Here is a 17,671-nt window from a genome sequence, read left to right on the forward strand (position 1 = left end):
GAAAAAAAGAAAAAAAGAAAAGTCCATGGCCGAGAGTGTAAGATAAGGTTTATCCCGACCCGAGCGTAAGGTGTTTTGCGGAAACGAGGATAAACCTAACACGAACGGCTATGGTAGATGCTATTTCTCACACCTCAGTGTAACTAAATTAAGTAAAAAATTATTTTTTGCAGGATCTGTTTTGCGCGTACTGAAAATAAATGCGTATGGATATATGATAATTCGTTGTTGTCATGGATATGTGCGCAGTGATTCAGATTCTGTTTATAGTCAAATCGGTCTTTAAATAGTTCTGAGGAGAGTGAAGCATTATTTCTTTAAAGGTGTGTTAAAACTTTTTATGGTGATATTGAAGCGAGAAATAATTAATTAGCATTCTAAATATTGCCACAAGACAAGGTTTCTATGATTATACAGACGACAATCTTCAACAAGGGAGGTAATTACAATGTGATGACCATTACAAAGGAGTTCCATATGGGTACTTGTTTTATCTTTGCCCGTGGGCAAGATAAGAATTTCTAGCATAGTTAAACTATGGATCTACTTATCTGAGGTGGGAAAAAAAAGAAATCGTATACGCCCATGCTGCATCATATCAGACTAGAAATTGTTTAAATTTCCTTGGGGGACTACCCCCCCCCCCCTGTCAACTTTTTCAACTAAATAAATTTCAGTTCGGAGGGAAAGTACCCGTCAAAAGGGTACGTCCCTAAGTTACGCCCCCTGTCACGTCAAATCCTGGATCCACCCTTGGAAGTTGTTTTTATAGATTGACTAGCAAAATTCCCAGAAAAAAAAACTAACCAATAACATAAAAGGGATATAAAAGAAAACATGGCAATATAACGTTTTTATTTTTGCATTGATGTACAAAAGTATCATAGTAAAAACTCAAGCAAAAGCACACTTTCCAGAACATCATTAACAAAAGATCATATTAATATAACACTGCACCTTGACAACAGAAACTTAATAATGGCTCATTGAAAAAAAACAAAAAACATATAACAGTGAATGTTCATTAATGCAGTAGTATTTGCATTTCATTTCAGTGTTGTTTCGATATGGAGAGAAAGGTCCCGGTTGTCTTGCTATAAGGGTGTTTTAATCTGGCAATCATCCAAATCAGTTGTGGTATGGTCCATGTTTTTCATTCTGGTAAGTTTCCAGGATAAATTTTAATATAGTTCTAGTTATACGAACATGAAGTTGCTCTATTGTTGATCATATTGATAGATTTCCAAACTTAGTTGTGATATGTTCTAAGCTAAAGTTGCTCTAGTTGTTTATTATGTCCATAGGTTTCCCAATTGAGTTGTGATATGTTCTAAGTTTTAATTGCTGTAGTTGTTTATAGTGTATCCAAGTTGAGTTGTGATATTCTCTGTTATTGCTGCTATAGTGTATCCAAGTTGAGTTGTGACATTCTCTGTTATTGCTGCTATAGTGTATCCAAGTTGAGTTGTGATATTCTCTGTTATTGCTGCTATAGTGTATCCAAGTTGAGTTGTGATATTCTCTATTATTGCTGCTATAGTGTTTCCAAGATGAGTTGTGATATTCTCCCTGTTATTGCTGCTATAGTGTATCCAAGTTGAGTTGTGATATTCTCTGTTATTGCTGCTATAGTGTTTCCAAGATGAGTTTTGATATTCTCTGTTATTGCTGATATGGTGTATCGAAGTTGAGTTGTGATATTTTCCCTGTTATTGCTGCTATAGTGTATCCAAGTTGAGTTTTGATATTCTCTGTTATTGCTGATATAGTGTATCGAAGTGGAGTTTTGATATGGTCCCTGTTATTGCTGCTCTACTGGCAATCTGCTCATCAAAATTGGTGAGAGGGATAGTACTGGAACTGAAAGTAAGGAAGAATGTTTTCTTACTCTCGTCATGGAAACATCTACATTTACATTGTAGTTATGTGTGTATACTAAACATCAAATCTTTTATAACTTACTTCAGTAAGCGGAACCCTGTTGGCTCGAAAGCTCAGGGAAAAACAAGCCAAGCAGGAATGTGATATTCAGTAGAAAAATAATTGTCGTTTACATCCAGTTCGAGCCATCTAGGAAATTGAGCAAAGCGAGTTAAAGGGAATGGGGTTTCAACTGTAATGAGATTACTTTAGTCAAGATGCACCTACATCAACACCCATCTGGCCATGTGATTTACAGATTTTAAGGTCCTATGATAATCTGAGGGTTCTGCTACCATAAATGGTGTACATACAATGGTTGTTCATAAAGTTCATAGATATATGCTTTATATTTTATGAATTCATATAGTAATGAAATATCAAATTAATTTTTCAAAGAGTCCCCTAATGTAGGATCATAAAATTAAGCACACATGTATAACCATATTATTTCTAGTAAATGTTGCTAAGGAAATAAGGGTTTGGAACACATAAATTGTTTAAATGCCTTGGATGGGTAATAAACTAAATTATACAAAGTTTGCATGCATTGCAATTAATATGTTACATAACTCAGTATAAAAATATATTTTTTCTTCACGATATCACCATAAGATTTCAAAGTGCTTCATGCATATATGAGGCCTAAAATGGTGGTGGTAAATATCTGCACATAGAATTAAATGCTACTACATTTGAATGAAATTTTTAATGCCTTTTCACAAAATATTGAATGACATATGCTATTATTGACATTAATAATTGGGGAAATAAATTTGCTCCTTTTTACAAACTTAAGAACAGCAATTATACATGTTCATTTCTCTTCCTTTCATTTTAAGTGATAAATTGAGTCTTAGCTTTGATCGGCATGGTGTCAAAGGAAAATATTCTCTAAACATAATGTTAAAACATTCCATTCAAATCAGCTATTAGGATGGTACAAATTAACTGTCACATTGGTGAAAAAGCTATTCATGTTCATGCTTTGTGATATTGATAGATCAGCATATTTTGTTAAGTTTATTTGCAATTGGTAGCAATTAATTCCTGTGTAACCAAGAAGTTGTTTACTTACATATTCTTCCCCTGGCAGGTGATTATTGTTGTACGTGCGGTCTACAATAAAGACAACATATCAGTGAATGATGAACTGTTCACTCACTCACACAGCATGCCAAATTGAAACACTTTCATATATTGGTGATATTTCTATGTAAAATATATATTTTTTCAAATAGGGATAACTTTACAATTCCAGCACAGTAAATAAAATTATGAAAAATATTCAAACTTTTATAGTTTATAAAAGTTTACAACTACAACTGTTAAGAACCAGATCAGTGTTTTAACTAACCTAAAGTTCGCCTTTCGGAGAAACTGCTTTCGTTGTCCTCAACAGTGACAGCCCTATTGTGACTGAAGCCGAGGGGAACATAATGGCTTGTGGTGGCTCCAGAGGCAGTCATCTTGAGGGGGAGAGACGGTGCCTCCATGTACTGGGTTTCAGGGTAGGCGGGGATGGAGTATGTGGGCACCAGTATCTTCCTGTGGACAATATAAAAGACATTTCTTATCTACTAATGGATACAAGGTATGTGGCCGGTGAGTTGGACATCTTGATGGACAGGGGCATGGCCTCCCATTACTGGGGCACTCAGTGTAGGTGGGGCTTTAGTAGCACCATAATCAATTTCATTTCATGACTTCTAATACACACCTGTTCATTTATACCGGTGAAATATTCTTTGCCGTGTAAATTTAAAATTAAAATAACAATGACAGTTTTTTTGGACAATCCACAGGCAAACATATCTTGGCTAATTTTATATTCAGTAGCCATTTACAATACTGCAAACAAGTGGGTCAAGATGGCCCGTTATCGCAAACCTAGGTAAATCTTCATTGGTGCTCTAGACATTTCTTTAATAGGACAATAACTCCTTGTTGAGTACAGTGATTTGGCTAGTAATCAAACTTGTTTGAGATGTTATGCCCTAAACATTCTGACTAAATTTGGGTATGATTGGTCAAAGGCTTTTAAAGTTTTTTATCGCTCAAGACCAATTTTATGTAATTTCTATAAATAAAGGGTGATAACTCTTTGGTGTATAGTGATATGGCTGGTTATTGAACTTGTTCAAGATACTATGCCCATACACATTCTGACCAAATTAAGTCATGATTCTACAAAGGGTTCTTAAGTTATTGATCGGAGAACAAACTGAACCCCGCGTGCCCAGACTTTGTGCCCAGGCGAGCTAAAAATACATTTGCATTGTGTATGTCACCAACAGTAAGATGATGCTGATTTCACAGAAAAAGCAGAGTTTCCGCTCATATTCCTCTCAACGCTCAGGAGTTTAACCTTTAACAATGAGTTGCCCAACATACATGTATATATTGCTATGATGCATAATCTGATTAACACACCCTTGATAATAACCGAGTTTGTTTAACAAAAGAACATATTAAATACAATCCACATGCATCTGTTTGTCCAGGGTTATCACACAACCTATAAACCTCCCCATTGATTTAACTGTTATGAATATATATCATGGTGGTTTTGCCTATGTCAATTTTATCTGTATGACCTGCATGACGAAAAACCTGTTACAACTAAGACGAAATGCAAATGATTTTCCATACGTTTTCGTAGGCCTGTGTTGATGTATGAAGTATCTCCTGTAGAGCATACACAGAGCCACGCCCAGGATGATGAGGATGATGGTGCCGGACAGTCCCACACCTAGACCTATGGCCAGCCCATATTCATCTGAAACGGAACAGAAAAGCCATGTTCTTTTCAAGAAATGCATGAAGCTTTACTTGTGTCAACTGAAATAGAACATTATACTTTTGAAAACACTAGAAAAGATGACAAACAATTAAAGAACTAAAATGGTTGAGATATTTAATGGTTCCATAAAGATTTGCAATTTTTCTACAATCTTAAATATTTCAGGCCAAGAAAAAGTCTTTTATTTCTCAGGCTCATTTTTTAACAATTGTAGAGGGAATGTTGATGGTTGAACTTATTTTTAAACATATTATTATATAATGAAACTGAAGTCATATATTATCATGATTTGTAGACTGAAAACACATGTAAATTGACAGCGTCAGAGACACATACGTGTATAAATAGATGTTGAACAAATAAAACAGAATGAGGCGGTCCCTAAATAACTAAATAAAATATATTGGCCTTAGCTAGAAGTATGATTTTTTACAAGTATATAAACAAGACTCATTATAACAACAAAATGACAAGACTCTGACAATCTTAAGTTTCAAATATTCCATAAAAACCAAATCCCCCATATTTACCAATTTTCTTGCAGCGAGGCTGAACCCCATCCCAGCTACCATTGGTGAGACATCTGCGCCTGACGTCCCCTCTCAGCTGGTAGCCAGACTCACAAGAGTAAACCACTTCTGACCCATACAAGGCCCCATCTGGGTATCTCACCTTACCATGTCGTGGAGATGAGAGTTGACCACTGCACTCTGTGAATTGGTAATAAACTACTTATAATTGTGTTTAAAGCAGCACACTCACAGATTAAACGTTTTGACAACTTTTTCATTTTTTGTCTTAGAACGAGCCAATTTTTTCGACAATCCATGGAAACCAGTTATATAAGACTGCTGACAAAAAAATTAAATCGCAGTAACGGTTTAAGATATTAAACATTAATTTTCGAATGGAAATATGAAAATCTACTATCTGGTTTTTTGTCAGCAATCTTACATCGTTGGGTTGCAGATATTTACGCAAAAAATTGCTCTTTCCAAAACAAAAAATAAAAAAGTTGTAAAAATGGTAAATCTGTGAGAGTGCAGCTTTAAGGATAAATTATCACTTCAATTAATTATGGAAAATAAAATGAATTATTGATACAAATCCATCCAATGTGGTGTGTTAAATCAAGTATCTTATGGAACATTAAAATGCTTGTACAGGACCTTTTAGTATGATGACCTTACAACTTTAATACAGAAAAAAATGATATCTTCCAGTGCTATAGTTAAACAGATTGACAATTTTTTTAAGGTTATTTACCAATACATAAATACCTTGAATGTCATTTTACACATACTTATGTATTCTAGGATATATTAAAGTAAAGGTTATACAACATGTTATTTAAGTATACAAGTATGGGCACAGCTACACTCTTGTTGTTACAGTGCCAAGGGCCCAGAACTCCCTATGATTGCCAACCTATAACCATTACAATTTTCTTGGCCTTTTGAAACTTAAATGTTGGTATGACCAGATACACTTTAGACTAGCAGGGGTGTAAGCTAGGGCCTAAAAAGCTTGTAGGCCTGATGATTCTATGTGAGTTTTGGGACTTTTATATGCACATTACACACACTCAATTATACTTGATTACAATGATTGCCATAAAACCGAGCGATACACCTTGCAAGTAGTTTAAATAAACACCAAACTTGTTTTCAGTAAAATAAAAAAAAAATTGTTCAAAGTGTTTAAGTAGCTATTAGATTTTGTTGCATTTTTGAGTTTTTCAAATTTGGGCATGGGCCTACAAGGCCTATAAGTAACTACACCACTGACTAGAATAAACTGGAAATAAAAAGCTTGATTAATTTGAGTCACATGTACCACGGTTATTGTTTTTCCAATGCATGGATTATGCCATATATCTAAGCATGAATTATGCCATATATCTAGGCATGGATTATGCCATATATCTAGGCATGGATTATGCCATATATATCTAAGCATGGATAATGCCATATATCTAGGCATGGATTATGCCATATATCTAAGTGTGGATTATACCAATCTAGGCATGGATTATGCCATATATCTAGGCATGGATTATGCCATATATATATCTAAGCATGGATTATGCCATATATCTAAGTATGGATTATGCCATATATCTTGGCATGGATTATGCCATCATGTATATATCTAAGCATGGATTATGCCATATATATCTAGGCATGGATTATGCCATATATCTTGGCATGGATTATGCCATATATATCTAAGCATGGATTATGCCATATATATCTAGGCATGGATTATGCCATATATATCTAAGCATGGATTATGCCATATATCTAAGTATGGATTATGCCATATATCTAAGCATGGATTATGCCATATATCTAAAAGAACAAAACAAGACAGACCTGTGACAGCACAATCAGGTGGGGATCTACTCCAATTCCCGCTCTCAAGGCATATACGAATACTGGGTCCCTTCACCATGTAGCCTTTGTTACATGTGTATGTGGCTGAGCTACCATATCCAGTCCCTGCTGAGAGCTCTAGTAGTCCACTGGATGGATTGGACAGTGGACCACAGTCTGAGTGAAATTTGAATATTGTGAGTCACTTTTGCACAAGCAAGTAAAATTCTGAAAATCTCTTAAGGTAAAAGGCAGAGTATTTGATTGTTGGCCTGATATTAAGCTATTCTCTATGAAAACTGAGATTTTTATCCCATTATTCTTAAATGGGGGCAGGAGGTGACAATTTATTTTCTGTTTTTCTTAGATGACTGTTTTACCTTTTGATAATTTTTATGTGTTCCTGCTCTTTCTAATTTCATAAGGGACCATATTCATGGGTTCTAAACTAACCAAAAACACCATTGTAACAATTCTCCTTTTTGATGTGAATGTTATACATCAACCACCCTTGGTATGAATAAACCCTGTTCTCGGACAGACACGAACGGATATGCAAATACAGACCCCAGTTAAACAATTTTTTTTAGTCAATAGAATTTAAGGGGCTGCAGAAAAAGATGGGGCGGGCGGATATGAGAATCTAGCAATTAATTTATAGTCGCCTCAGAAAAATGGCACAATGCTTTCCCCTTTGACAAGTATGTCACCAAATTACCAAATTAAAAGTTTCCAGTGTTTCATCATTTAGTGAGAAAACAAAAAAGTCACTTGCAAAAATATGAAATTCCCTTAAAGAGTTAAATTTGAACCCTGTTTTTTGTACCTTAAAAAAAGCAAAAATAGGATTAACATATTAAAAAAAAAAAATGAAATTGTAATCCAATAGCAGCAGCAACTTACCAACAGCAACACATGTTGGAGCATTGCCTGTCCACTGGCTGTCTTGCCCACAAGTCCTGGTGTTCCCAAGGGATGCATTCAGAATCTTGAATCCTGTGTTACATGTGTACGTTGCCACAGAGCCTACAGATCTGTCCTGGGACAAGCTCACACGGCCATTGGCTGGGTCAGATAGGACTCCACATACTGTCAAAGATAAACAAGAGCTGTCCTTTTAAGTGACAAAAGCCCCGTAGTGCCATTCACAATTAGGATACATGTATATACTGGTTTACTTTGTATCTATATTTCTTGTCTTTCGGGGACTTTGAATCGATAGTTCATTGTTGTTTGGGGAATTTGTATCAATATTTTATTGTCGTTATGGCCCTTGCCTGGTGCCCCTAAAAAGGGTTTATTTTTGAATTTATGACTACTGGGCTTGTCCCTGTAGTTTTCATTGTATTATTTAATGTGGGGAACATATGGACCTGGAACAGACACGCATCACATTCAAAGATAAGGACATGCATCTAGCATCCAACATGTCACCTTAATGTGCTAAACATCTAAGTTCCTACAATATTCCCCCTTACCTGAAAAAGTTACAGCCTGAATACAACCACCTATACCCAATAAGCATATATGCAGCATTCCATAAAGATAAATTGCTAATGTTGACCTTGACCTTCAAGTCAAGGAAGTCAGGGTCATGTAGGCATTATGTTGCCTTTATGTGCTAAACACAACAACCAATACTTTCTAGAATATATGCTGCATAATGATCAGCCTCTAAGTTAAGAGTTGATCTTCAAGGTAGGGGCGCGGGTCTTGCACTTGACTCATAGTCTTTATGTGCCAAACATAACAAATTTTTAGGTCAATGATGGGTAAAAAATACTCAAACGCATATCTAAAAAGATACTTTTTGTTATTTTTTTATGAAAAAATAGTATGCGTTATGAGGTTTATATCCATTTACTTAACAATTCAGACATGGATGTGTCAACTCCATCATGGACATGCATTTATATTGACATGTTCTTGATTTGTCAGCCAGTGACATAAACGATGTTGCCTCTGATGGCCTAACACAGTTTACATTCACTTCAGTTGTGTTCCTATCACATTCAGGGTTACTTATTAGTACTCCCAAATTAAAATCTGTTTTGAGAGAGAGCATGATTCATATCAGCCAAAAGTGATCTCCACATTTCAAATAGAAAAAATTGGTATGAGGCAACCCAACATACATTTCTGCACACAGGTTGGTGGAGAGCCCGTCCACTGTCCGTCTGCCTCACACAGTCTGGTACCCATCCCAACTATCTGGTACCCAGCCCTGCAGGTGTATGTGACCGTCTGTCCATATTTAGTGCCCTGGGATTGGTCTACATTCCCATTTGTTGGGTCTGCTAGAGCTTTACAATCTGAAAATGTCAAAATCAAAATAGTGGATATATGAACAATGAACAATGAATATATGGCCCTAAAACGCTCACTCTGTGATAACGCATTAATAAAAATGTTGCAATTTAAACATATCTTTACTGATGACGATGCCTTGTTTTTAATTTGGTCACAAAAGGGTCACAAAACAGAAAGTCGGTCATTTTGTTGTTGTTGTTGTTGTTGATCAATCTCAATGCCTTGTTGTATTTTTGTAGAGGGTCATGCAATGAAGCTTCCTGTAAAGTTTAAGTGAATTTGGCCTGGTAGTTTCAGAGGAGATATTTTTTTTAAAGCAAAACAGGAAGTCGGCCATTTTGTTTTTTGTTGTTGTTGATCAATTGTGACCCCTTGTTGTATTTTTGTAGAGGGTCACTCAAGGAATTTTCCTGTAAAGTTTAATTGAATTTGGACTGGTAGTTTTAGAGGAGATGTTTTTTTAAAGCAAAACAGGAAGTTGGCCATTTTGTTTTTGTTGTTGTTGATCAATTGTGACCCCTTGTTGTATTTTTGTAGAGGGTCACTCAAGGAAACTTCCTGTAAAGTTTAATTGAATTTGGACTGGTAGTTTCAGAGGAGATATTTTTTTTAAAGCAAAACAGGAAGTCGGCCATTTTGTTTTTTGTTGTTGTTGATCAATTGTGACCCCTTGTTGTATTTTTGTAGAGGGTCACTCAAGGAATTTTCCTGTAAAGTTTAATTGAATTTGGACTGGTAGTTTTAGAGGAGATGTTTTTTTAAAGCAAAACAGGAAGTTGGCCATTTTGTTTTTGTTGTTGTTGATCAATTGTGACCCCTTGTTGTATTTTTGTAGAGGGTCACTCAAGGAAACTTCCTGTAAAGTTTAATTGAATTTGGACTGGTAGTTTTAGAGGAGATGTTTTTTTCAAGCAAAACAGGAAGTTGGCTTGAAAATATAGAGTTCTCATTCACATTGACAATGTGATAACGACCAGTGGCCAATCAATGTAACTTGTTAAGATCATTTGGTGCTGGTTTTCAAGTGTTCAAGTAAATCCATCAGAATGCAATGAAGTCTTATCAGTTATTTACATAATCTAATTGACTAAATAACATACCCTATAATTTGTAATTTCAGCTACTGTGAGGCGTTGACCTCGTTGGCTGGAATTCACTTGGCTCGAATTACTTTTTGTTTCAAACTAGATGTAATGGACTGATTTTTTTGCACTGATGGTAAACAATCATGCTTGGCTTAATTTAAGGTATAATTTGGAAGAAGTTCATGCCAATACCTTTAATGTTACAGGTTGGTGCTGTACTAGACCATTGGCCTGTCTCCTGGCATGTTCTGGAGTTGTGTCCCTGCAGACTATACCCAGGGTTACAAGAGTACTGAGCAGTGGAGCCAAAAGTGGTACCAGCCACAGTATCCACTGCACCATTGCTGGGGTTGGGTAGAGTCCGACAGTCTGAAAAGAAATATGTCAATTATAGATCCATTCTGAACTCCTTGGTCATTTGTATTTATAATTATTACGAGTTTAATAAATAACATATAATAAATAATTAAGATTATCAGCAGTAAATTCATTAAGTTTAACTGCTCTATTGAAATTTCCATGCGATCTTCTTGCAGCGTAGTTAAACTGTAAAGATTTCAATGGTAAATGGCAGAGGTATTCTGAATGTAGTAGATCATGTTCAAAATAGTTTCAAGTCATTGCCTTATTTGTTGAAAGAACATTTGTCTAATGTATGAAGAAACTCATTGGCTGATGCAACCAGGTGCTCAGAATATGATATCTTAATTTGTCTGGTTAATAAGTTAAGGTCACACAGACACCATGTATGTTTATTAACATATTAGTAATCAATAATTGGCCATTCTGTGGCACTACAAATAAATCATCTATAAAAGTATATGTTCTGTAAACTGGTGCAATAAAAATAACAATTCAAGTGACCAAATAACATTTTCCTACCCTGTATCTGGCATGTAGAGTTATGTGACCATTGTTGAGACTTGAGACAGGTGACCGTGGCCGGACCAACCAGGGTGTGACCAGAACTACAGGTGATGGTCGCAATTTTGCCGTATGTCGTACCATTTGTCAGTGCAACTGACCCACCAGCAGGGTTTGACAGTAAACCACAGTCTGCAAAGATATTTAATGAAGTGCGCTTTAAGTGACACTCATATTTAAAATTAATACATAAAAAAAATACACATGTATAACAAACATTATTTTTGAGTGATAAACCTAATTAACTATTAACTAAATAATGCTTTTATGGAAAACATTTATTACTGATAACAAGATTGTAATCGTGTATTTAATGGCTGAAAACGCACAAATATTAAATGATTGGTGAGTGCTTAAAGATTTACAGTTATAATCGTCTCATAAGGTAGAAATACCATGTTTCAGCACCTTTCTTTGAAATAAAAAAATAAATAAGAACCATTGTTTTCGATAAATTATTTATTCATTCTTTTTGGTAAATAAAAATAATTGTATTAATTGTGGTAAAACTTATTTGGGAGTAAGAATGCATCTTTAATTAAAGTGTCCATTGGAGAGGCAGGAAACCGTTGCCAGACACAAAAGAGAATTACCCACACTGCATGTGAAGGTTGCGACCTTTACATATGATGTACAATTGGTCAATGAAACTAAATTATTTTTTTAAACAGACACAAGTTAGATTTTCAAATAACTCAAATGTAAAACTAACCTATGATAGAACAGACAGGCTGGGAACCAGACCACGTGTTGTTCAACTGACATATTCTGGATTCAGGGCCTTCCAGCCGGTACCCAGTCAAGCAGGTGTAGTTGGCCTGGGCACCGTATGTTGTCTTATTATAGGCAACTTGACCAGAGACTGGGATGGTCAGAACCCCACAGTCACCTACAAGAGAAATATTTTGAGTAACATATATATAGAAAAAATCCAAACTCTTATATACATGTATATGCCGCATTGCAATCTTTAGGGTCTTCGGACATAATAATCACAAATGAAATAATCATAAAATAATGACAAAAATAATGATTGTTTCAATTTGGTATATCAATTTTTTCCAATTTTCTCTCTTTTAAAAGTTTGTTATTGGGGCATCATTTATGACCATTGGCTTAAACATGTATCCATAGCAACCACATATTTCATCTGAACTTAATTTGACTGCATTCATAGTCTGAGTTTAAAACAGCCCAATGAATTAAAAATAAAAAAAATGAATCAACGTTTTTTTTCTTTATTTAGGTTCCATAAAGATCTATGTTTAGAAAACAATTTTATGAATAGCAGGATTATAAGAAGGATCAAAATTGCACAATGCAGCTCACACAATTATATTTTTACTTCTGTCATGATTTTAATAACATATGTATTTAACTTTATAAATGTTAAAGCCTTTTGATTTTTGCTCAAAACTTCTCCACACAGAAATGACAATGCCTGGATTTTTTTCTAGAAAACCCCACCATCACAATATATAATTTGATGAAAAAATGCTTACCAGACGCTAAACAGATAGGTGCGGGATGTGACCAGCCTGACTCCTGGCATGTGAGTGTTGCCTGACCCTGGAGCTGGTAACCAAGGTTACAGCTGTAAATGCCCGTGTTTTTAAGCAATGTCCCTGACAACACCAGGTTGCCATCCTCAGGAGCAATCAGTGGACCACAGTCTGAATAAAAAAAAATAAAAATACTAAGCACAATAAATTATTATAAAAAAAGTCTGAGAACCAATCAGTATCAAATATAAATACAGTGTCAGCTATAGGTGACATTAAGTATGATAAATCAGTGCACGACGTTTCATTATTTCTGCTTTCATCAACGGGTATAAGCAGACAGTCTCACCTATTTGTTCACAAGTCAGTTCTGTGCCGGACCAGGTCCCGTCCAACTTGCAGGTACGTGTGTCGGAGCCATTCAATTTGTAACCAAAGATAACACAGCTGTAGGTGACGGTGGCTCCATACAGCGTGCCCTCGGTCTGGTCCACACTGCCTTTGGCCGGGTTAGGTAGAGTTCCACAATCTGTTAACAGACATGACCAACCAATATAAAATAATAAATTGATAAGATACATCTGTCATCATAAATTAATCAAACCATACCGTAAAGAGACAATTGTTCAAAAAGAGAAAATTATGAAAAAGAATAGCTTGCATGCATATGTGCAGCTTTTTTAATAAGCACAATACGCTTACACTTAAAAGGGAAAACTTTGAATTGCTGTTGTAATTTGTAAGCAGATGTCATCAAAATCGGACCCTCCAAATCTAAGACATGACTCAATGATTCTCAATATAAAATTGAATCCTCAATAACAAAACATTTAAGAAGCATGTGTTTTAATCTTACACAACCAATACATCTCTTACCTATAGCTTGGCAAGTGGGTGGGTCCCCGCTCCAAATGTTAGACGCAAGACAAGTATGTAAAGCTGCACCATCCAGGTCGAATCCTTCCTTACAACTGTAGACCGCAGTGTTCCCGTCTGTGGACAGGAACACACTGCCATTTCCTGGGCTTACCAGGCTGCCACACCCTGCAATAAATCATATAATTCTAAGCCTTTTAAGGATCATGGACCTAGAATGCTTAGTGTTTATGCTCATTTCTCTGCCAATGGAATTCAATCCTTTAAAAGCTTCTGACAACAAGAAGAAAAGGGAAAGAACTACTACAATAATACACAACTCTAAGTACAGTAACAGCCATAATCCACTCATGCATAGGCAGACGTGGTTTAAGAAAGAAACAGAAAAGGCCATCAAAGTTTAATTTCATCACTTTTATTTAATACAACTTGAGTTTAACATTTTGAATTTTTTCTCCTTCTTGTGCATAAAGTTTTAAATCTGAAGCATATATATACATTTGCTTTTAAGTTTGTTTGGACAAACTGTTAGTGAAAAGGACAATTCAGTTAATTTGAGAAGCATTTTTTTTAAATTAACTTTAGATAAAAGATCAGATATCATATAGCTAAAGATCACAAAACGTATGTACGTATAGATATAACAAAGTCATCTTCATTAATGACACAAATCAATGTATAAACCTGTGCATTTATATATAATGACTTTAAATTGATCAATTCCAACTCCTACATGTATGTTCCTTGTAAGAACAGTTTTCCATTCATTTAATACGGGTATTGATTCATTGAGAGAAATATAAAGGCAGTTATATCAATAATAATAATTCACTTAACTTGTATAAAAGGTGATTTTAACGGAGAAAGGAAGAAAAACAGCAAACTCCATTTAATCTAAACAAATATCAATTTTTGTTAACTTTCAAAAAGGAAATAAATACATGTTTTGTTTCCCTAAATTTGAGGTTTGCAATAGAGACTGCCATTTTACTGAAACAAAATTCCAATGTTATTTAGAAATTTATTATTTTAAAGTTGAGACATTAAATTATTTTTACCTGAATCAAGCATTGAATTTAATTATGATTATTAACTAATTTAATGTTATACTAGTTTTTATTGCTATGTTTTACCATGTTCCATGCATTTTTTATTTTATTGTCAAGTATAAATTCTGTATAATTATCGTCTGCTTCTGTGTTCATGTCAGAGGGCCCTTACTGAAGGGTCACATGACACTGTAGGCGTGGCCTTATCGTAATCGTCGTGGTGTCAATTATAAGCCTTTTGGGGTTCATGCAACCAGAAATTTAATACAATTCACCAACAGAACTACACATGGTAGTCTTTAATCCAGGAACCAGCCATTTCTTATATAGGAGATCTCTTTAAAGATAAAGGTATATGAAAATGCTTCAAGTATTCTTGATAAAACAGCCCCCAGAATCCAATTGTAAAAAAAACTTGGTTTAGTTTTGGACATGGTATCTTTTGGCAAGTTTGCGCATGATTTGATGGGTTAATACATCACAGTCATAACTAGATACATATTGACCGATCAATAAAATTCTCAGCTAACTAAGACATTTTCACCAAACCATAGAATTAACAATTTATTATACAAATGGCTCCAGATGTGAATCTCTTGTAACTATAATGGGAGGTGTGCAATTTTACCAACTGATATTAATAATAGACATTATTAACTAAATTAAATAATACTTCAGCAACTCTGAAACAAGATACCATTTGATGTATTGAATGTTAATTGAACTATTGAGATTTCTTTTTTGATCACAGGGAAGGTCAGCCGTAGAGCAACTTAACAAATATTAATTCCAACATACTGGTGTCCCTGCAGACAGGTGGGTCACTGCTCCAAGCCCCATCTTTCTCACATGTGACACTGATGGCTCCAATAATGCTGAAGCCAGGGTCACAGTTGTAGTTGGCTATCCGTCCATATATTGTCCCTCCAGGGGCAAACACCTCGCCATTGGCAGGGGCAGTCAGAGTTCCACAGTCTGTTGATATATGGGTATAAGAGATAAAAATTGGTCCAAAGCTCCAAATTATAATCAATTATCGCAACATATAGGACTAGCCATTTGATTGATTACCATTTATGCAAAAAAAATTTTTTTAATGCTTAAAATAAGGTGACAAGAAAAATTGCAAATTGCAAATATAAATGAAATTGATGGACTTAAGAAAGAGAACATAAAAAACAATGACTAATGTTGTGCTTCATTTTTATTAAAAAGACCATCAGATTTTTACAGTTTACTTAAAAAAAGTTGAATGGTAATAATGAAATTAGGGATCAACTAACCGGTCACTCTGCATGTTGGCTCGGCATTCGACCAGCTCCCGACTGGCTCACAAGTTCGGATGGAGTCACCCTTTAATGTGAAGCCAACATTACAGGTGTAGGTCGCCTTAGCACTATACAGCGTTCCGTTGAGTACCTCCACCTGACCATTGGCTATGCCCAGTGGCTGACCACAGTCTGACAGGAAAATGGCTTATATTAATACATAAAGCTAACAACTTTTAATATTTATTGTTACCATACAAGTATTCAGGTCAAAAGAGTATTCTTAATATAAAACTTGTAGTATTAAATGTTGGACAATTAAATGTTAAGTTATTCGAGGTTGGCGAGCGTATGGGGGAAAGTGGCTCATATATTTACTCAAAAGTTTACAACTTTAAATAATTTTTGTATCATACAAGTATTGGTCAAAAATATATTTTTAAGACATTAAACTTGTAGCATTAATTGTTGCATACTTTAGTGCCGAGTTATTTGAGTTGGGCGAGTATATGGAGGACTTCAAGACAGTGGGTGAAACCAGACAGGCCTAGTGAAACTGGGAAATAGATTTGACTGGATGTTTGATGCCTGGAACACCACAGACCCCAAGGATTTTGACAAAGTTGTCCCTACTATTGGTGTGATTGCAGTTTGGTTTGTATGCCCCGCCTATCCGCCATCCCATTCCCGCAATGGGGCAAAACATTGATGTGTGCAAAAGGAAGTATCACACAGAAACAGTGTAAACAATATTAATACACAAATGCATGTTGAATGTTAGTTGGAAAAAACTTATTTAAATGCACCAAAGCTGTTTTTATGAAAAAAGGTGAATATGTTTAGTTCAGTTAAGGCTTAAATGGTTCTACCTGTTGTGGGATCTGGTCTGAAACATATGAATAAGCAAGAAATAAAATCATGTGTTCTAATATTGTTTTAAATTGTTTTAAAGCTTCACTCCCACAAATTGAACATCTTGACAACTGTTTTCTTTTTTATCTTCGAATGAGCCATTTTTTGCAAAAATCCATGGAAACCAGTTATATAAGACTGCTGACAAAAAATCAGATCGCAGATTTTTGTAGTCAAGATCAAAAATTGAAGTTTTATGCATTTTACTTAAACCATTAGTAATGGTTTAAGCCATAAAACATTAATTTTCAATCGGAAATATAAAAATTTAGAATCTGATTTTTTGTCAGCAATCTTATATCACTGGTTTGCAGATATTTACGCAAAAATTTGCTCATTCCATGACAAATATAAAAAAGTTGTTAAAATGGTCAATCTGTGAGAGTGCAGCTTTAATGGTTTGATTAATTTCAATGTATATTCAATTAATAAGACACATAGATCAGCTTACATTCGTCATCAATAATTTACTACTTTGTTTCACAAAAGAATTAATAAATAATTTGAATGCAAGTCCACAAGCATTTGTTTGTCAACAATAATCATGTAATGACTAGTAAATCTCTCTATTGGTTGACTAGTAAATCTCTCTATTGGTTGACTAGTAAATCTCTCTATTGGTTGACTAGTAAATCTCTATTGGTTGA

At 35.0% G+C, this 17,671-nt stretch overlaps 1 protein-coding gene across 1 annotated transcript in view; it reads right to left on the reverse strand.

Annotated features, from left to right (window-relative positions):
• Positions 1-892: 892 nt before the first annotated feature.
• LOC128234420 (sushi, von Willebrand factor type A, EGF and pentraxin domain-containing protein 1-like) overlaps positions 893-17,671 on the reverse strand; it is a 32,763-nt gene continuing 15,984 nt past the window's right edge. The window contains exons 12-28 of the mRNA XM_052948654.1: positions 16,982-16,998; positions 16,128-16,304; positions 15,643-15,819; positions 13,796-13,963; positions 13,269-13,448; positions 12,920-13,090; positions 12,130-12,306; positions 11,376-11,549; positions 10,686-10,862; positions 9,234-9,410; positions 8,002-8,187; positions 7,099-7,275; positions 5,254-5,433; positions 4,573-4,699; positions 3,278-3,468; positions 2,999-3,039; positions 893-1,860 (exon numbers count right to left, since the gene is read on the reverse strand). Coding sequence (XP_052804614.1) covers positions 1,831-1,860; positions 2,999-3,039; positions 3,278-3,468; positions 4,573-4,699; positions 5,254-5,433; positions 7,099-7,275; positions 8,002-8,187; positions 9,234-9,410; positions 10,686-10,862; positions 11,376-11,549; positions 12,130-12,306; positions 12,920-13,090; positions 13,269-13,448; positions 13,796-13,963; positions 15,643-15,819; positions 16,128-16,304; positions 16,982-16,998 — 2,527 coding nt within the window. The 3' untranslated portion in view covers positions 893-1,830. The remainder of the gene's footprint in view (positions 1,861-2,998; positions 3,040-3,277; positions 3,469-4,572; positions 4,700-5,253; positions 5,434-7,098; positions 7,276-8,001; positions 8,188-9,233; positions 9,411-10,685; positions 10,863-11,375; positions 11,550-12,129; positions 12,307-12,919; positions 13,091-13,268; positions 13,449-13,795; positions 13,964-15,642; positions 15,820-16,127; positions 16,305-16,981; positions 16,999-17,671) is intronic.

Source organism: Mya arenaria, chromosome 5, assembly GCF_026914265.1.
Source record: "Mya arenaria isolate MELC-2E11 chromosome 5, ASM2691426v1".
NCBI classification, from domain to species: Eukaryota; Metazoa; Mollusca; class Bivalvia; order Myida; family Myidae; genus Mya; species Mya arenaria.